General features: G+C 36.4%; 1 protein-coding gene across 6 annotated transcripts in view; it reads left to right on the top strand.

The window, feature by feature from the left end:
• VEZT (vezatin, adherens junctions transmembrane protein) overlaps window positions 1–21,982 on the top strand; it is a 60,104-nt gene that overhangs the window by 27,429 nt on the left and 10,693 nt on the right. For 3 of the 6 annotated variants that reach the window (XM_074902721.1, XM_074902725.1, XM_074902726.1), the window contains exons 5-9: window positions 2,062–2,337; window positions 7,358–7,507; window positions 15,140–15,287; window positions 18,405–18,736; window positions 19,401–19,594. In XM_074902721.1, the coding sequence (XP_074758822.1) occupies window positions 2,062–2,337; window positions 7,358–7,507; window positions 15,140–15,287; window positions 18,405–18,736; window positions 19,401–19,594 (1,100 nt within the window). Of the gene's footprint in view, window positions 1–403; window positions 1,377–2,061; window positions 2,338–7,357; window positions 7,508–15,139; window positions 15,288–18,404; window positions 18,737–19,400; window positions 19,595–21,982 lie in introns of those variants that run through there. The other 3 variants (XM_074902723.1, XM_074902727.1, XM_074902724.1) reach the window with 2 other exon arrangements.

Here is a 21,982-nt window from a genome sequence, read left to right as displayed (position 1 = left end):
AACTGTTTAAGCTGTAATATGTCATTATTGATGCTCTCTGTCAAAGGAGGGAACTTTTGAACCAGATTTTTCCAATAGTTTGTCCTGGTCTTAGCACTATTCATTGTTTCTTTAACTGTTCAGATGATAAACTACACTTACAAAATCTGTGAATATTGCTTAGCTTACAGATGACACCAAGTTTGTAAGTATTTTGACAGAGTGAAGTTCAAAAGTAGCATAGAGAAATATCTTGAAATCAATAGAAAAGTCAATAAAGACAGAAGTCTACTGCTACATTTGAGAAGGAAAAAATTAATTGTTAATTTAATTAAAGTGGTGAATAATTGGGTAGGCAGTACTACTTCAGAAAAGGATATGCACATCATTGCAGAGTATAAATTGAATGAGTCAGTAAATTATACAGAAAATGGCAAACCTTATCCTGGTGTCCTTGTTATATGCAGGACACAGGGGGTTACTTTTCTGTCCATTTCCCTAAGCCTTGTGTTAGACTACAGCGTCTGGCTTTGGATGCCACACTTGGAGAGGCACAGGTAATTTAGAGACAGTCCAGAACAGAAAAAGAAGAATAATCAGTTCAGAAAATGTAATCTTTCAGGGACACTAGAGTGTGCTAGGATTGTTTGGCCAAAATGGAGAAAATTGAGGTGGGAGGGAACAGTGTTACGATGTATAGAGGGTAGTCAATAAGAAGGTGGTGATCAATTGTTTATTCTGTTCAGAAAAGGGAAGGATGTGAGGGAAAATAATGTGATTAATTTCTCAATGATTCAGACTGGACTTGGGGAAATCTTTTGAACTCTAAGGATACTTATGAGTTGAAATAGCTACCTGGGTGGCTTGTGGAGTCTCCATTTTCTTCTTCAGTCTATCTGCAGTGATCTGGGTTGACCAGAAGCTGAAAACAAAGTGAGCTCTTAAATCCCTTCCAGTCTTTCATTGTTGTGATTAATTTTTTTGTGTGATTTATTTTTTTTAATGTACCAAGGAAGTGATAAACTGTGTGTCTGTCCTTTTTAAAGTTAATTACTTATCTGGAATATTTTAACCCTGGACCTTTACTGAAACCTATCAGTAGCCTTGAAGACTTAACACTTGTAAAGCTTGTTGAAATATGACCACAAAACTGTCCAGAAAATAGAAACCCAGAGATCATGTCTTATTTCAGAAATGGGAAAATACTCCTTGTGAAGACTTCCAAAATTAAATACAGGACGTGCAGCTTTAACAGTGAAGAAAGTGAATATTTATCTTTCAAAAAAATTCTGAAAAAGTAAAGTTGTTATGCACCTTGAAGTCCATATCCCATCCAATTCTGTGAAGACTGCCATAATTTTACAAAACCACAACTATAATACTATACATGAAACATGGTGTGTTTTCTAGCAGTTACTTATTTTTGTTGAATTTTTCTATATGAAAATAACAGCTTTATGGAGTTTTTAAAATGTCCTTGAGAAATAACTGAACTGAGCCACTAGTAATTCCTTAAGGATTTTCAAAAGTTGCCACATTATTTAGAATTATTATACAAGCCATCTTTATAAAAATGTGTTAAAAACTAGTGGTGTATTGGTATCCAAGTTAAATGAGTCAGACTCTGAAAAAAATAAAGCTGGCGTTACTTGAGGGTTTTGTTACCAAAAGAAACATGCCCTTCCCTACTGTACTCTTGAACCTGGAAGTACAGATATTCCAGTTCTTACACACCCTGGCTTATAATGCTGAGTAGCCAAGTTTTTTTCTTTTTCTATTTTGTTTTCTTTTTTTTTTTAAAGTCATACGTGTAGGAGAAACTGACCTTTCAAAGTGGTGCATCATTCTTCTACTTGTGCCATAAAAAAGTCAGAAATATTTCCGTAGAGTATACCAACCAATATCACATATGCATACATCTGAATCTGCCACCAGGAATAGTTTTTGGTGTATACAGCTCCCTTCAGGACCTACATTAAAGCCCCTTAATGTTGTCATCTCAAATGTAACTGAAATCTTCATGATTTTTCCACTTGTTTGACCTTAGGAATCTGTGGTTGACAATACTTTCTCTGTTTGCAGGGATGTCTCACTGTTTCTTGCCTTTGTAAGTGCACTGCTTATGCTCCCTTCATGGTGGAAGGAATCATCGTGGCTGCTGTGGGGACTAGTTCTGCTTGTCTATGCAGTCTTTCGAGTGTGGGGCACATGGAGGACAGCCAAGCTGCAAATGTCCCTGCAAAAATACTGTATCCAGCTGGAAGAAACAGTGGCAAATAGCCGAGCTTTTACTAATCTCGTGAGGAAAGCTCTACGACTCATTCAAGAGACTGAAGTAATTTCCAGAGGATTTACCCTGTGAGTCTATATTTCATTTTATTTAATACACAGATCCATTCTGGTCAGATTTCTTCTAAAATTGTCTTGTTACGCTGTCTCCCATAACAAGTGGAGTTACTGAAAAACATAATACTTAAAGCTTTTTATTTACACAAAATACCAATCATACTGAAAGTATGAATTCTAACAACTCAGTGTTAAAACCCTTCATCCTGAAGGAGAATTAAGTCTCACAAAACTTATATGCCTTTGAAATCTGCTCTGCTAGCAATGAAATACATGAATAAATGGATTTTGAACCAATACAGTTAACTATTTTGGGAGTCATTTAGAGGGTTGGTTGTTTGAGAGTTTTTTGTATCTATTACCAAATATATGTAAATAAACTGACCTGCAAGTAATCATTTATATTTTAGAAACAAAATGACATGCAAACCATTCTGGTTTTATTTAATAAGTAACAGTCTGAAGTAATGACAACACAGCAATCAGCAAAGACCATCAAAGGTCATTTCCCACCTCACATAAAGTTTACATTACTCTTTTTCTCTTGCATACAATTGTTGAGAAGTTTAGATTCTTGTATTATTTGCTTCTGAATTTGCCTCTTGTCTGCTTAAGAGACGTGAAAGTGTTCCTGGTTATTTAGCTTTTGTAGCTATTGGATAATTTTTGCTTATTTATTAGTGGAAGAACATCAGAACATGTTCAGTGTATGCAGTGATCCCAAAGCCAACAGGCCCACTTCTGTGCACTCTAATTGCCATGTGTGCTTTTCCCTTGTAACAACCTATGGTTAGATATGTGCCAGTTATACTTAAGGTTAAAAGGAGGTGGGAAGCACTGGCAGTTAAAATCCAGTTGATTTGTTTCTAAAAACAATTAAAAATTCCCTTGTGTGCACCAAGAAATTGTTCATGCTAGACCAACTATTCTGCGCTCAGGCACATGTTTTTACATACAAGTAGACTTAACATTTTGAATTAATTTTCTAGCTTGAGATACCTTCAGTATGCTTCACTGAAGAAATGTTTCATTCTCCCTTTGGAATGCATAAGCATGTCTTCAGTCTGCCTAGCTATGTGTTTTGTTTTGGTTTGTTTTTTTGCTGAAGAAGCATATAGTTAAGCAATAGGCAGTCTTATCTTTGCAAACGGGTTCTTAAGAGAAATTATTGTTAGGGCTTGTCCAAATTACAAATAAGAAAAACATTTGGATTTTTTCCTAAGTTTGAGCAAATGAACTTGTGGTCAAAGTCTAAGTTGTTGGTGCCTTGTTCTTTTACTACATATCTTAGATAACAGATGAACAAAAACCAGACTGATCTTCAAGCTGATGCTTGATCTAATAGCCTCTTTACTTAAAGCTTTGGCAAGCTTTTCAAAAGACTTCGGAGTAGGGATGGAGTGGGAGAAGTCTGACTGTGCCAGTATCCTCACTGGAACAGTTGTTCAGTATGAAGAACTCTCAGTGCTCTATAGGTTTTGGTTTGTGTAGCCTGGAGGAAGTTGTAACTCCAGAGTGTCCTTTTGTGCATCCATATATGCAAGAGATGCTGCTGCACAAGGCACCATTAAATTCTTTGTTTGAGATAGCACTTCATGTGTGATCCAAAAAACTAGCTACTCCTTTTTTCTTCCAGAATTTTTGTCACAGTAAACCTTAGCAAAACAAAGTTTAGTATGTTCTCTTGTAGTAACCTTGTCAAAGTCTTAATGCCTGTTCAGAAAGAGTCACATGGCAATAGAAATGATTGCATCTGAAAAGCTGCTGAGTACCTTCCTATGTCATTTTACATCCTTGAAGGAATGGGATTTCAACCATGTAGCACAGCAGCCTGTTCAATGATATGTATGCTGTTGTTTTAATATACTGCTAGCTCAGCTTAGTTTGGACTGCGCATTAACCATATTGTGAATGGAAAGATACCAAAGCTGACATTTAAATAGTACTGAGTTCAGATTTTGGATAGCTGTACTTAGCCAAACTCTGATACGGCAAGCCTAGGTCTGCAGCTTTGGCCTGAAGTTCCTTGTGTTCCACTGCTGGTTTTTTCTCCCCATTGCACCATCCGTTGCTGTGTTCTTGTAGACTGATTTACATATGCTTTGAAATATCTATGACTTTGCTTTATTCTACCCTATTTACCCCTTGTTAATTGATATTTGGCTGTCTTTGTAAATGTGAAATTATTCTTGATGAGATTTTGGTCAGTTGTCCACAGCTTCACTGGTTTACTGCTGTGTGGTAGTGACTGCTATATGCTTAACTAGTTCAAGCATCATTTTGCCCTCACCCCCCTCCCACACAAAAACCCCACAGCACCTTAGAAAAGGAACTAAGAACCCTGTCAGGCCTCTGTTATATTAGCTGCTCTCAAAAGCAACTGGATATTCTGATTTCAGAATGTCCTTCAGAAGTGTTTAACACTGCTGTTGGCTTTTCAGGTATGTCTGCATGGTACAAGCTCTGCGATGCAGAGATGGCCGATACCTCACCAGGGTGGTTTGGATTGCAGAGATTGTGTAGCCAAGGTAGGGCAGTGCTCTGCTCTGGCTGAATGGCAGTATTTCTGTCTAATTGCTTCATTTGCAATTAGACAAATGAGGCCTGATCTCCAGCTGCAGCCTGGGATTTCCACTGGGTAATGAAAGTATGTCCGTTGTCTTGCATATTAGAAAATAAAAACTGTAGGAATATGTAATGAAAGGCTGCAGCAATAAGCACCAAGTAGTTATTTCCTTGTCTGTCACTGAAATAATGAGCTTCTCTCCAAAATGCTTCCTTTCTAAACTAGAATCAAGCTCTACAATCACATATTGGTGTATATACAGTATCTTTATAGAACTGCTTTCATATTGGAGTGCAGTAATAGGTTTTTATTAACACGTCTATACAATTTTTTTTTAGAAGTTGAGAGCCGATTTAAAATATGGCTTGTGAGATTAATGGAGAAATACATCACTGTTCTTTACAAGTAAAATTGGTTTGGGGCAGTAGGAAAGAGGAAATTGACCCTCAACCTTTTTTCTTCTTGCTATTTGTGGCTCATACAAAATGTTATCAGCTTTGCATGAGTCCAAATAAAATATACAGAAGATAAATGGAACATAAGAAAGTCAGGGATATGGCTTGTCTGGCATATAGACATTTGTAGCAAGCTATACTAATTTAGATTACTGGAATAAAGAATTATTTTATAAAAACACTGAAACAAGCCTTCTGAGAGGTAAAGCAAATTGTTTTGCTGAATACTGGCAGTAAATGCTGCACATGAGTTGTGCTATATTTGGTCTGTATAGGAGCTGGAAATGTTTACATTGCTGTAGCAGAATATAGATATCTCTCTCTTTTTTAGAGTAGAAAGTTATTACTCCTTTTCTTTGAGCCTGCTTCTGACAATTCACTCAGGTCTTGAGTCTACAAACTGATGTGAGAGTTTATCCATAAATAAATACTTCCAGTTCTTACCTTCAAAAGCTAGGGAAACGTTAGAGATTGGCACGTACTATATTACATGTTGTGTTCCCTATGGAATGTATAGCAAGACTAACATTTTAAATTTATGTTTAGAAGTTGAAATTAACACAGTTTGGTTTTATTCATATTTTAAAGTACTTTCTGAGATGTTATATAAACCATTTTATCATAACTCACATAATTTAATATGGTACACAGATATTTTAATAGGGTATTTCAGCTAGCATATTCAATTTACTGCAGTATTTGGCATGAATCTCCTTGTGTTAATCATGTTTAACATACTGATATATGTCCAGCCTTGCTCACTGGGTGGGCTGCATTGCTTTTCATATTTGACGGTGAAGGTGATAAGTTTTCTCCCTTCTCGGTCCGGTTATGCACGTGCAGTAGGACTGACATTTTTCCAGCAGGGTCAGATCTGCTGGCTTAGCTCTTCAGTCAGATGGGCTGCAGAAATAGTTACCAGTGTAGCAACCCACCTCAGTTTTACCAGATACCCTGTGTGCTTTTCCCTTTTAAGTGACTGTGGACATGAAATCACCTCCTCACTGTACCCTGAGAAAGGTGAAAGCAGAAGCAGACTTCCAGTCCAGCCAACAATTAATCACAATTCATCATCCTGTTGTCCACACTACATCCATTCCTGAGTTGATTCTAGTAAAAACAGTCCCAGCAAGTAGAATGCACTGTTTTCAGTGTTGCAGTCATAGGTTTGGCATCAGACTGTATATGAATAGATGTAACTGGATATTAATCTTTTTTTTACTTTTCTACTGCTTAGTATTGCACAGACATATTTAACATTCACCTAGTTCACAATTCAGTTCATTTCCAGATGAGGCAATTTCTTACAGTTTTAAAGCCATTTGGAAGTGTATTCTGTTAGGCAAATGTCACAGTTTCTTTTAAATGGTGCATTCCCCTGAATATGTGGACACCAAAATATATTTTCAAATATGCTTTTAGAGTTGTCTACATTTCTTATGTTACCTTTCAGACTCCCATAAACACAGCTGTAATTCATTGCATAATGATAAAATCTATGTCACCAATCAAATAATATTTCTGCTGACCTAGAGAAGATTCTGCGTGGAGAAGGTTGAAAGAATATAGTGTTTTGCATGAAGAGCAATATGTAGTAGCACGCTTTTTCTGCAAGAATTATTTAAAGAACAAGTTTGCATATAAAGAGGTATATGTTAAATATCTGTGTGTTAAAACTTCCAAAGCTTACAGTGCGCTTCTGATAGTTTTGTATTGGGGATAATGTTATGGCCTTAGTGTATCATTTTGGAAAACTGGAGAAGACAAATATCCTCAGGAGTTTTGCTATGGCTCAGATGAGAACAGAATCGGGCGGTCTAATGAGGAATCCTGGCTGCTTACCTGAAATTTTGTTTAAATATGTCATTAATATGATGGAATTTTTTTTGTTCTCATAGTTACTGGGTGGTTTGAAAAAGTTTTCTAAGTAATGGGTAAGAAAATCTGATGTACTGACTTTTAAAAATACTTTAGGACATCTGTACAGTTGTATCACATTTTACTTTTCAAGTTTGCTTGACAGGGTCAGTGCCGCTTGCCCATTTAATAAAGCTGGACAGCATCCTAGTCAGCATCTTATTGGTCTCCGGAAAGCTGTTTATCGATCTGTCAGAGCCAACTTTCGAGCTTCAAGACTGGCTACTCTATACATGCTGAAAAAATATCCTTTTTGTAAAAACCTGTGAGTTCAGATATTCCATGCTTCCTACCTGTAATTGTGACAATGTTTAGAATTAGATATCTAGAAACATACAGTATCTAATTACATATCTAGACAAGATTAAAAGTAACATTGTAAACTGAGACTTCTGCTTGGTTTGGAACATTCTTTAAATCTTTGTCTTTTTTTGTACTGTGCAGTGTGAGATAAGATTCTGTGCACTGAAAACATTGTCCCAGTTACTGACACCCATGTCTTTGGTGTGAGTACTCATAATGTGTTTCAGAGTCATTTGGCACTTTGTTTTATAATTCCTCTTAGCCACCTCTTTCCCTTGCACCAAAATACTTTCTTCTCTAAACAGTATGACCTTCCACTCAACATTCCTGTGTTCAAAGGTAAGTTGATTACCTGTTTCAGACAAGCTGGGTGAAATTCTGATCACATTAATTAGCCAAAAAGCACATTAAGAGTGAGGCGTTTCTACTCTGAATCAAAGCAGAACACTTTGTTCAGATTCCATTTTGTGAAGTGTAATCTGTATTTCTTCAGTGAGTTGTATACTTTCTTTAATGGCACTAGCCATTTCAAGGGGGTTTTCTGTGTTTATTGTACTATACTGTACTATATAGGAAATAACGATGTCTTCACGCTGTATTATAGTAAAGACTAAAACAGATATGTTCCTGATCTGAAAAAAAACATGCAGGGAAACAAAAGCTGGTGGTAATGTGAGAGTTGAAAATCCGACATGGCAAATTACTTGTTTTGTCTTCCTGGAAAATATTTGACTAATATATTTTGCCTGGCAACTGGATGGATATATTGAGTGATGATGTGTACACACACAGAGGCACACAAAGCTACAGGTGCATGAATTCATTTTGAAGGAAATGAGTATTTCTTTGCAAAATAGTAAGTTGTGTAGGGATAGGCATCCTCATTCTAGGCCCAAGACCACTCTTAGCTCTGAGGAGTAAGGTGTATTTGCTATGTCAAGAAAGAAAAAAATACTCTGACTGCTTCAGACACGTTGATAAAAGCAATTGATACCTACCTTGGAAATAATCAAGAATCACTTCTAAGAACATGGGAAGAGAGATCTGAAAACAGGATCAGTTACATGGCCTTCCCAAATATCCTCCAGCATCAGGGAAGTCAGTCCAGCAGTGGTTATGACAGGTGTGTAGATTGTTGCTGTGGCAGGGGAAGTTACAGGTTCAAGGAATATTGGCATGTATTAGACTGTCCTTAAGTTTGGTAGTTTTGTAACTACTAAATTTAAGGAATGGCTTTTAAATTAAGGAATGGGAGAAAGTAAAGTTTTGTTTACTTTGGATAATTTGACATTTATATCTGTCTCTGAAATATTTTAAAGATGCAAGCAGCATTATGCCAAATTTTCACAAAAGTGTCACAGTAGTAAGGTCCAGCAGTAATAAACTGCCAAAAATTTATGGAAGTTAGGCGTATATAGTTCTTGACAAATGGAAAGGGAAGCATTATATTTGTGCAGAATGTAGTGGCAAAAACAGTGGTAGCATGTGAGTTGAGATGCAGGCTGAGCCAATTTTCCAGTGCATGAAAATCGAAAGTAAGGAATTTAAATGTAAGGAAGGTGAGAGAAGGATTCCTCCTCCCCACCAAGATAATTAAGAGCATCTTTAAGGTAATTCCAAGTTGCCTTAGTTTGAATTTTTCCCTGCGTATCATGAATACCTGAAAATGTTATGTGCATTACGTGGGTATTGATGGCAAGGAGCATCTTTCAAATAGATTCCAGTGCCTTGTGCAATTAAATAGTACTATTATGCTGGAGGGGACAAAGATTCCTTCATGTTGAAAGCATTCACAGCTGCCACTTGTGACAACTTTAATGCCCTTGTCCGTCATCAGATTGTTAGCACAAATCTGGCCTACAGCAAGGAGAAAGAGGAACTGGAGAGATTAAATTAAGTGAGATGATAAATTGAAGGAAAGGAATGTTGATAAATTAAAGAAAAGGAACTCCCATCCAAAGTCTGAAAGTGAGGTCTCAATTCTGACTTTTACAGTTCTTTTTAGTAAGTTCTGCTTTGCACAAAATCAGATGTTCTTGACTTTAACTCCTCTAGGTTGAGTATGAATTGCTTTTTGAAATTTGCTTTTTCTGCGCATTGTGAGACACATGAATCCAGTAGCACTGCTAATGATTTACACTGGCATCAGCAAAACAAAATGCTTTTATTAAAGATACTGGAGAAACATTCCAAATATTTAAAATTTGGATTAATATTAGAAGATTACATTAAAAACCCCTAAAACCTATTTTCCCTGGTTAGTCATAATACTGGTTAAATAAATATTTTTTGTTTTACTGGATATTGCTTTGTATTTTTGTTGCAAAGCAGGTGTATTTCTGTATTTAGGCAAGTGAAAAACAGAATTATTTTCACTTGGAACAATTTTCAGTATAAATTTAATATGTGAAACACCTCATAGTCTCAATGGCAATAAAAATTGAATCTTCCCAGCTAGTACACTAAAGATCAAATCTTAGTTCCATTTTAACTGATGGCTGATCATTCTTTTGGGTGATTTTTCTCTTTAAAGAATAAGGAAGTAGTAATTTCTTAAGAGGGTGAGCAAATACATATGACAGACCCTACTTTGAACCATGGAGTGTGCATTTCATGGAAACATTTAGGTGCATGTGTAAATGGGACATAACCTTCTATATTACAGTTTGCTTTCCTTGGTTGACAGTTTTCAGTAGATACTGCAACGTAGGCATGATACTTGTCATTCAACAACAGCAGTGAGCCTTTGACTCCAGAGATGCTCTCTGTGTGATGTCCACTAATCAAAATAAGGTCCTAGTCTGTGAGTGGTATACAGGCCTACAAAAGGATGATAATGTGAAGTATGTCCTATTTTCCTTCATCCTTGTGTTTCCTACAATAAACATGGAAATCCGAGATGGAAGTTTAGAGTTCGGTGAAGATAATTGTTGCCTTAAGGCTATGGTAAACATGACTTGAACTGAGACATGCCTATTATTAGATATAATGGTTAAATTATTGTAGGAAATGGTATTAAATTTACTAATGTAGTAAAAGGTATACTTTGATTGAAGCTTTCATTTAAAACATTCTTATATATTCGGAACTTTTTAGAAATATCTGCAGCTGAATTTTTTCAAGCTTACTATGTCAGAATATTCCTTTCAAAAATAATTTGCAACAAGATCAATTTACTCATGGCTTAGTAAGGACTGATAATTTTCTCTACTTTGAAAATTGTGTGCTTAACAAAATCACCTGAACAGCCTTATAAGAACTGTTTTCTAGGACAAGTTGCATGCATGTAATGTTAAGTCAAAAAAGTGTTCAGAAATAAGCAAAATGTAGATCTTTAAAACTATGCAGTAAAGTAGAAAAATGTTTAATCTTTAAAACATTTATAGATTTGTATCTCATCTTGTCAAAAAATGCAAACTTCAAATCTTATTGTTCTCTATTTTACACTGCCTGGAGAGATATTTTTGTTAGTAATCTTGAGTAGGTTGCTAAACATATACTTTAATGTACTTGATTATTTCTGAGATAAGTCTCAAATTCATACTTTGAATCACTAAGACTAATCCTATTGGAAGCCAAAGGGAAACTGCTTTGAACTTAAGCCACTTCGTTACAACTTCAAGAGAGAAAAGGAAGAAAATATACTTGAGGGGCTGAGCTGGTAACTGTTGGGCTGAGTCTTAAAAACTGTCCAATTTAAGTATTAATCTTAATTGGAGACACAAATGAGTGACTAAATAACAATAAATTAGTAAAAACATCTTAAATATTAAGGGATATATTGATCTATGCTAATTCATTAGGTGTAGATTTTGTAACCATCAGTATTATTTCTTCGGCCAAAATACCTGCAGCAAATTAGGCTTTTATGTTAATGTATATCTCAGATGTGTTAGAGGGAAGTCTGTCTGATGAACCTGTTACAGAGAGTTAAAAATCTTAATTCACAGTTTTATCCATGGCAATACAAATTGCATGAACTTGATATGTTGTCATTATTTGCTTCAGTAAAAATAGAAGCTTAGTAATATTTTAGCTAGACAGCTGACTTCAGCGAGTAGAATAAATTAATACTCTCCTAATTAAAATTTATTCCCATGTAAAATAGAAAAAATATGCAATTATACTTTACCCTTACAGCAGGCATTTGTATCAAACTTGGTGGACCAGTAATTTAATGACATGGAAGGTCATATTCCTTACATTTTATGTGAAGGGACAGTTGAGTACCTACAGAAACAATTCAGCATTTTCTCATAACGTTCTTAACCTGATTTGTTCATATCGGAAAGAGTACATTGCTCAAAATCATAGAATAAAGTCAGAAGAGAGAAAAGAGAAGAGTATTTCTCTTTGAATCTGGAAGATAAGGGTATAGCAGGATGCAATGGCAAAAGTTTAAACTAGAAATTAGGCATCTTGGGTTAAGTATTTACAGGATGTTGTGCAGACCAATCACTACTAGTTCAGCAGATCTCTGCACTACACTCCATTGAATTGTGTAGTAACTCAGGCAGTACTTCAGTTGGCATGCTAGCTCCTTGATATTTTTATACTCTAGAGCCTTGTGCGTTCTGTATCATGGAAATTTATGGTTTATTCAATTATTTAATTATGTGCAAACTTGATGGAGGAAATTATGTAGCTTATGTTACTGGATGATGTTGATTATCCTCAGCTGGTGCAAGATGGTGTGATACTCCAATTTATTGAACTATATTGATAGGTAAGACCTGGGTGTTGGATCATATAAACTGAAAAAACTTTAATTTTATTGTAAGTGCAAGGTGTCATTCTCTGATGACAAGGCATAAATAGTGTTATAAACGCAGACATTGGATAGCAGTATTTTAAACTGAATGATATCTTACCCCATTAAGGTGAAATGCATATAAAATACATTCCATGTTTTTGAGATGCACTGAGCACAGGGAAACTTGCAAATTTCCTCTAGTAAATCTAGTAAAAAATTATTCCTTCTCTGTAAAAATTTAGTTATTGCATCATGACATATTTGAAAAACCACATACCTTTAAGTTGGGAAAGAGAAAGCTCACACAAGAAAACAGTAAACTAAACAAAAAGTAGTATCTTCTTTGGGTCATAAAAGCCTAAATCAGAAATGCAGTGCTGGGAGGTCTGAGTAAAGATACTTGGGTATTTTTCAGTGTGATGTTTCTCCTTTGACCAGCCAGTTTATCCCATGCTTACGTAGCTCATCCCTTCCCACCTGGTGAGCAGGTGAGAATTTTGTAAAGGAGCAGCTTGGATTTCTCAGGGATTTTGTGAGACCCTCCTGTTAGATTTTCAGATGGGAATGTGCTTTTGCAGAGCGAAGTATGAATATTACATTGTTACATACAGCAGTACGTTAGTGTTCTGTTCTTGCTTTTCTATAGGTAAATAAGATCAGCCTCCTGACAGAGGTTAGACATTCATGATACAGATATTTTATTCTGGATTTGACAGTTTATTATTAAGTAGCTTTGCCTTCTTCCAAGCTAATAAGGAATATAAGTTAAACAGATGAATAAAATGTTTTCACAAGGACATAGAAAAATGTAACTAACCTATGGTTAGTTACTGTATTTTCACTTTAATAGAAAACATTAGCACTAAAACTTCTGCATTTTAGAGCAAAGCACATGAAGGAAGTATGTTTGTGTATATGTATATGTATATGTTGGTGTGTATGTGTTTAAACTTTCTAAAGGTTTAGTCCTTAGGAAGCTAATAGGGCATGGGATCGGTTCACTGCTTTCATCTATCACATAGAAATGGGAGTGGGAGGGCTACAATAGAGGAGGGCAAGGCAGGAGGTGTGTGAGTCCACTGGGAATTCCTAGCTGAGATGTAATATCAGTAAGTGGCTCCTTGGGTCAGACCACACATTTGAGAGGTTTCTTAGGAGTATTTTTTTAGCACAACTTACAAATTCACATGTGTCCAAACTGCTTTTTAATAGTGTTCCTGTTGGAAATGTCTTGTTGCAGGAAAAGATTAACAAGAAATAACTGGCCTGAGATAACTGGCCCTGAAGGGTTTTGACATGACTTTTCAATCTCTGATGGGAGTTGCCATCCTTGTCCCATGTGCTCCATCTGCTGGGCCTGCTGTCAGGTTAATTTAGAATAGACACCATGTTTATGTGAGGCAGCAGCTGCTGGCAACAATATATTCTAAGTGATTTGCCTTGCAGGTTTTTGTCTGCACTCAGGCTTCTGGAGAATAAGCTTAATAAACTTCTTTCTTCCTGGATTTAGGGTAGAAATTACGGAGAAATGTAGTTGTTTGTTTAGCGCCTGGACACTTAGTATTGCTGTTTTCTGGGCCACAGAAATATTATTTTATGCAATGTTCTTTTACTCAACTGGTAAAAATGTTCTTGGGCAAACCATTATTACAAGTTTAATCCTATGAGGATTTAGCACACGGAAAATTTGGGAGTCAAAGTGGATGGGACTTTTAGCTTCCCCAGAAAAACACATTAGTTGGACAGGAGGCAGGTGCTTGTAATCATCTTTATGTGCCCCAAGAGATGAGAGTCTTCAATTTGTAAATCAAGATATAAATGAAAAAACATAGTTAAAATTAAGGCCTTATTTTCATGAATGCTTCACAAATAATACTTTTTATGTATTTCTGTGGAACAGATGTTCTTATGACCGTAAGTTGTAGGTTTCTAATTTAAAGCAAATTTTATTATTTTGTGACTGGGTAACTATCCAAAATGGTCAGAAATCTTGAACTGTTCCTCTTCCTCCCCCCTTCCCAGCCTAAAATTAGTGCTATTCTAAAATAAATGCTGCCTAGTCTATGAAGTATTTTTATCTGTTTTCTGGTATCAATTATATTGTGCTTGCTTCCTACTTCTTAAGCATTTCTGATGACTGGAAATGCACATTCTCATATTCCGAGCTTAAATGTGCTGAATAGTGTTGGTAGGTAACAGTTTGCCACTGTTCCTGTCAAGATCATGGTGTTTTTACACGATTAAATCAATAAAATTAATGGTGTGACAGTCAGGGAGCTCCTGTTTTTCACGGTACCGTCTGAAATGTCAAAAGAGCAGTTATTGTGGAGATCTCTGGGTGGTTCCTCCACAGACAGGACTTGCAGGGAATTTGCATCTCCTGAGTTTGGTCTATAACACAGGCTACCTTTGAAACTTAAAATTGCACAATGGTTCTCCTCTTTCCTCTGTTAAATATATGATTTCTGGTTTAAGACTGACATGAACTACTTCTTAGAAAATATTTAAAGATATTTTCCTCACTTGAAAGGGATGCAGGGATTTTTCATCAGTCTGTTTTGTTTCTTTTTATATGTTTGTATTTAGCCAAAGGTGTTTTGTCAGTGTCTTATCTCTCATCCTTCTAAGAGCCTTTAAAACTTGTGCTCTGAACAAGGATTGCAAAACATCCAATTAAACAGCATTCAGGTGAGTTTGCGTGGAATGTATGTGCTTTCATACAAATTACCAGAAATAAGAAACCTCATATAGGTGGTTTTTTACTTTTCTGTGTGTTTAATGCAAAAGTTGCTTTGTTAACCACCTTAACTCCAGCTAAACCTACCCTCTGAACTCAGAGAGTGACAACGTGACCAGCTACATCTGTGTAGTCCCGTTTAAGGAGCTGGGTCTGGGACTGAGCGAAGAGCAGGTCTCTGAAGAGGAGGCACACAATCTAACTGATGGCTTCAGCTTGCCTGCGCTCAAGGTAACCTCTCCTAGATGGACAGACGCATCCATGCAGGCTCCTGGTGAAAATCTCTTTCAGCTGTTGTGAAGCTGTGGCTTGTTTGTACTAGCTTGTAGTAACACAGTCAACTGAGGGGGAGATGTAATTAGTCTCATATCACACGTTCCTACATTTATTTGCATTTAGTGATTTTTTTTTTTCATGTAGTTGAAGAGAAGTTGCACAATACATCAGCATTGGTTTTGGCAAATCCTGGAAATTCAAGCCAGTGTTTTATAGTCAGCTTGATCAATATCCTTAAACATGATTTTTTGCTCTCTGATTTCACTTGATTCCCAGCTGAATAAAATAATTTCCAGATTTGTACTTACATCTTTTTTAGCTAATCTCTTGACTTGAATAAAAAGAGAAACATCATAGGATATAAATTAGTTGTAATTGCCAGGGGAAATAGCTGCATTTAGTTACACTGAAGAGTGACTAGATATCATAAGCTTGAACCCCTGCTGCTATGAGCCAGTGTGGTTCTTTGATCTTTGAAAAACATTTAACTGAACAGAATGACAACCATATAATGGCCTTTATATGTATTTTGTTTTGAGATGTTAGGTATTTTTAATTTGCATGAGTCAATGTTTGCAATTGGAAAGAAGATCTAATTTGAATGCAAGCCTTCCACACTCTAGTGGTTCTCCGCTGAGGCAGCTCCCTTTTAACATTATTTTTTTAATGGAAAATTCCATTATTATCTGGCTTCTGTGTTTCTGTGGGGTTGGCTCTTGTTACATTTTATTCACTTAATTCCTAGACTTTAACTTCTTTTATTCTGACAGTGAATGTTACCAGTAATAGTGATTGCTGCTTTGAGGCTTTGTCTAACTAGATGTAAAGTAGGAGCTACATCAGATGTAAACTTTTGTTGTTTGTTTGGTTTTTTTTTCCTTTTCCTTAGCTAAAGTTCTAATTGCAACTATTCATCCCATTTATTTACCCACTTCTTTTTAAGCACAAGCAACCAGTCAGAGGTGCCCAAGCTTGTAAGCTATGTCTTTGTTTACCTGCATTTTGCAGTAATTTAACCAAAATCTGCTTTAGTTCCACTGGTTGGGATGCTTTCTGGGTACAGTTAAGCTCACAACTAGTAGATCTCAGTTTACATTAACTCATAACTATGTAGGCTAGGTATTGTGTAGTTGAACCAAGCTAAATTAACATAAATCAGTCCTCAAACAGATTCTGGCATAGATAATAAAATAGATATACTTCGATAACCTTGGGACATATTTGTGTTGCAAGCCCTGGATTTATGGTCAGTCCTCTTCAGGTTTTTTTTTAATTTGAGAGAACTTGTCTTGCTAAAATGCAGGTAGAATACAGATGTGTATCCAGATTTGGTTAATATTTTCATTTTCATTCAAGTCCATGTCTAGGCCATACGACCAATGTAGCCTGTGTCTTTTGGCTGCCTTGTCCTTGAGCTAAACCAATTTAAAGAGTGAAAATTTTTGGCTTAAGAAAAAAAACTGATTAAAGCTGAGAAGGAGACCAGATGGATGTTTTGGGTGAAATTTAGTTGTCAGTAAAAATCATCAGAAGTCATTGGCAGAGCAAGCTATTTGCAACCCTAAACATCTGAAATTTCCTTTTCTCTCATCATTGTGCCTTTTTTCAGGTAGGTTTTGGATTATTATTATTATCAATCCCTGGAGTCCACTACTTTTGTGTGCTACTTTTTCTCTGCTTTTGCCTTGTGTCTGGTGGAAGAAATTGGTCTTTTTTTGTGCTTATTACAGCATGGGCTCTTAACTTTCTATCCAGAGCACCACACTATCAGGGACACTTGGGTAATTGCTGCCTATTTGTTTGCTTTTTATTTTAATATATATGTGTGCCCCAAATTAATTTAATATCTTTCTGTGTTCTTTCTTTTCATAACCATCTTCTGTAAATTGAGAATTATTTTTTTTTCCTTTTGGAATATTAGTTTGCATCCAAGTATTTTTTTATATGCCCTTGAGGTATATCAGACCACATCTGTCTGAAGGCATTTCATTTTTTGTATTAATATTCTGAACATTTTGCTCTTGATTGTTTGCACAGTGGAAAAAAATGCTACTTGTCCATAGTAGTATGAGTACAAAAACGTAAATATATTATTTCAAATCCTATAGATCCAAAATCACAGTACGAGTACATTGTTGATGTTGATGTACTCCTATTTTGTAGATGAAGGCGGGGTGGAAAAAAGCATGATGAGTAATTACTTCATCTTCCTTGGTCTGAAATGCTTGAGAACAGATTTCAGACTACACCTCATAGTCACCTACAGTTGATGCCTTTTAGTAAGGGCCAGTATTGCAGAGAAAAGTGTCATAACCTTTCCTTTTCATTTTAGAGATATAAGATGCTACTGCTCTGTTATGGTCTACTGAGCCAACAGTCTTCCCTAAATTAAGAAAACCGTTCTTTTAGTTTCATTGGAAGTGGAAGTTCTCAAGAAATTGAAATAGAGCGTTTCCTTGCTCCCAGATGGACTGACCTCTTTTGTACCATATATAACACTGTGAATCAATTAATTTCTTACAAGCTGCCTTAGTGGTATTGGTGAAATTTCACACTTCAACTGAAAAAAAATAAAAATTGTTAGCAGCACAGCTTTCTTCAGATGTAGAATTTTTTTTGTTGAAGTACAGTACAGTTAGACATGTTTTGAGGTTGGGTGTGGGGCAGTGTGGTAGTTAGTAGATCATAGCAACAATAGCTTAGCATTATAAAGGAAAAAAATGTCTTTGCTTCAGCTGGAATTTAAGCAGCCCTTTATGAGCTGTAGGGTATGTGGAGATTATAGCAAATAATGAAACTGGCTGAGAATACGAGTTTTTAGGCCTCTGACAACCTTCTGAGCATCATTGCTCATAATATCCTTCATTGAATAATTAACAGTCACCTAAGGCTTGCAAAATCTGAACCTCACGTGGTCTGGGATACCCTTCAAAGACATTCAGCAGATTTTCTCAGTTTTTCAAAGTTCCTATTGCTGGCCAAGGAATGTTTTCCCATGGTGTATCTGTACATTTACTTTGGATGCTGGCTGTCTTCCCAGGTGCACAGAGCTAACCATACCCTGTTTTGCAGGTCCTCTTTCAGCTCTGGGTAGGGCAGAGTTCAGAATTCTTCAGAAGGCTGGTGCTGCTTCTCTCCCCAGCCAACGCGTCCCCTAAGCCCTTGGTCTCCCCTGAACGGCTGCCTCATCATATCTTGTCTGATGTGACTCAAGGCCTACCTCATACACACGCTGCTTGCTTAGAGGAGCTTAAGCGAAGCTATGAGTTTTATCGATACTTTGAAACTCAGCATCAGTCAGGTTTTGAATGGCCAACCAGAACAAAGCAGAAGTCAAGAGAGCTGAACAGTCTTCAGGCAGCAGTACGCAGCTTGCAGCTTCATCTCAAGGCACTGCTCAATGAGTAAGTTTACACATGAATTATGAGAATATGCCTGTAAGAAGAAGGCTTCAAACTTGAGTTCTTTGAGTTGTCAGCTTGTATCCCAGATTAAAACCATAAAAGGCAGATATGTATAGTCATATCTATGACTATATCATATATAGTCATATCTATGGAATGATAGGCATATCTTCACATAGTAGGAGGTCAAAAATCCTTGGTTCAATATGGAATCTGATATTGTTTCTTGGTTATTTAAGTGTCTGGTGAAAATTCAAAGCTAAGCAGTGCATTAAGATCTTGCCTCACATGTCACTCCCTTGAAAAATTCTGAAAACATCTTTCATCAATTTTGCAACATACCAAATGCTTTATAAGAAAGTTTAGCTCATACTAACTACCTAGTAAATGTTTTTAAAGATTCCTCACTGCCTTGGTGAAATAGTTGAAATTGTCCTACTCCTTTAATCTTACATATAAGAATTACTATAGTGAATGCAGGAGAGCAATGTATCGATGTGGAGAAAAGGATTATTTTTAAAATTTTGGGTCATCTTTGAGGAGTTGGCTGAGTTAGATTCTTAAAACTTGAAGAAATTAACAGGATATTAAATTAAATACTCGAAGGAATGATGAAGTCAAGTATTTATTCTTACTTATTTCCTTTCACCTTCTCATCACTTAGGGTAATAATTCTTGAGGATGAGCTTGAGAAAATTGTTAGCACTAAGGAGACACCTGAGTTGACAACAGAAGCCCATCAGGTTCTGGAACAAAAACTAAAGTTTATTCAGCCTCATATCCAGGCAAGCAACAGCTGCTGGGAAGAAGCCATTTCTCAGGTGGAAAAAATGAGTGGAAGAAACCCGAATAAAAAAGGTAAATGTGAGAGAGAAATTTAACAACTAATGGGATACACTCTAGAGATGGAATGGTCAAATGGATCAAAACAGTGGTCAGCCCATGTATCAGAATTTGAGCTGAAGAAGGTCTTACCACTATACAGCTTGGAAAACTATATACATATGTCAGACTTTTTCGTTGTGATGACCTTGATGCTTTTGTTTCAGCAAAAAAAGTAAACACGTTAACTCAGTCTGTTAGACCTGTGGATTCAGATTGTTACATTTCCAGGTGTAGGCCGATAATGGCTTTTTACCTTTGATTGGTGAATCACATGTGAAGGGGTAGGATTTTAATGAACCATACCTGAGATTTTCATTTATTTACTGAGTAAAAGTTACATAGTTAATTGAAATGACAATGGCTTTGTCATGAAACTTTCTTGACAATAACATTTCCTTGAACATTTTAAATTGTAGAAGATGTATTGAACATATAATACCCATTTGCCTGCTTTCTGAGAGAGAGCGAGTGCTAATCTAGAGCTAATCTTCTGTGTGCTTAAAAGTCACACTGAGCCCATATCCCAGTGTTTTGCCTCATGTCCCTCTCCTCAGTGACCTGTACTACCCATGTGGTTCTTGTGAATCATAACTAGCTTAACTAATGGAAGTGAGCTCAGGCTCTCCTGACATGGAGTTGAACCTATAATTTCTAATCTTTCTTTTCTTCCAGGAACTTTTTTTACTGTCCTAGGAAGGCACAGGCCAGCATCTGAAAAATGCTCGTAATGGAGACTGCATTAGGAAAATGATGACTTGGGGTATCAGCAAGTTACCTACAGCAATCCAAATCTGTAGTGAGCTAAGCTCTTAATGATACATGGGTGGGATATCCAGTAGATAGATAGACTGCTGTGGGCCTAGAGGTATGCAAGCTGACCTTGTTCGTGCTTACATCAGAACTGGGAGCACTGGGAGGCCTAATGCAGGCTCCATGCAGGTCCAGACATGATATAACCAAATTTGTGTGTACTTTGCCTGATAGTCTAGTCTTACAACTTCCATCTCAGTACTGCGTAAAACAACTTATGAGGATATTAGATGTGGTCTGATACATTTGCATGTACTGGCCTGTTGTGTTTCGTTGATACCCTCAACAACCAGCAGTTCTACTGATTTTTTTTTTTCCCCTTTCCTTAAATGCTCTTCTAGACTGCATGCCATAGGATTTTTAGTTATTTTAGTTTTATTTTTACTTTGTGTATAAATATCACTGCAGGCATTTTTATGGTAATTTGCTTCCTTTTAAAGTTCAGTACAAAAATAACCTAGTGTGTGATCTAGAAGGGAGGTACTGTGTGGGAAATAAAAAATTCCAAAATCCTTCACTTTCACTTTTGCCCAGTGACTTTCCTGAAAATGTGCTGGTGTTGAATCTCTATCTGGCAACAAGTTTACTGAATTACTCCACAGGAGCTACTTTTAAATTATGTTGGTCATTGAAAACTATTTTTATCTGACTACTTTGACTTTCCTGATGTATTTCTAAGCAGACCAGCTTCTGTGAGCTGACCTTTTCAAGCTGTGCATAAAATCAAGTCTAATTCTTCTGCTGTCTTTCTACAAATCTTAACAGCTGGCTGTCAGTTACGATTATGTGAATTACTTCATTAAATCATCTTGGCTTTTTTTCAATGCTTCCTGAAAGCTCTTTGTAAGAAGACACCTTCCTGATGAAATAATATAGCAGCTAAGCACATCTTTCTTTTGTCTTTATATACTATTATCCAAAACTAAACTAATCTTTTGACAAGACCTGTAGTAAGAACCCCGTGGTAGTAAACTGTTGTGTCTGAGTGGATGCCCAGCACTTTTGCTGCAATAGATGTTTAGTTCAACTAACTAGTTCAACCAGTAGAGCAGTAGAAATACCATTTTCAATGTCAGTTATGAACATTGCTGAAGAGGCAGCTGTTTGTGATGGCTTAGACCCAGTTTTGAGAGGAAATATTTCATTACCTAAAAGCTGTATATATTTGTTAAATATTTTTAAAAGCAGTATCTCATAATTGTGCTTAGTATTTAAACAAAGTAAGTCTTTTTTCTTCTTTAAATACAAATGTGTCCAATATTTAAATTTACTGTTTGCTTGGGTTTCATTCTGACCATGTTTATATACTAAGCAAAAACATATCTTTGCTTGTCTGTCTTTGTTCCTATTGCTTTCAGCACTGGAAGGTTTTCTTCCATGAGAAGTAGAACTCAGCTCAGCAGCTGCAGCAGCAAAAGGCCCATGTTGCTCCTCAGAGAGGAAGAAACTGGGAACATATTGGTCCATCCAGCATCAGCATGCTTTCAACAAAAGCAGGAGTTGGAAGTTTCCAACCACTAAGGAGCTGTTTTGAACTGTGGGCTATCCTAG

This window comes from Athene noctua, chromosome 3 (genome assembly GCF_965140245.1).
Source record: "Athene noctua chromosome 3, bAthNoc1.hap1.1, whole genome shotgun sequence".
NCBI lineage: Eukaryota > Metazoa > Chordata > Aves > Strigiformes > Strigidae > Athene > Athene noctua.
The sequence above is the reverse complement of the archived record's forward strand: the minus strand, read 5'-3'. Positions and strand labels throughout refer to the sequence as shown.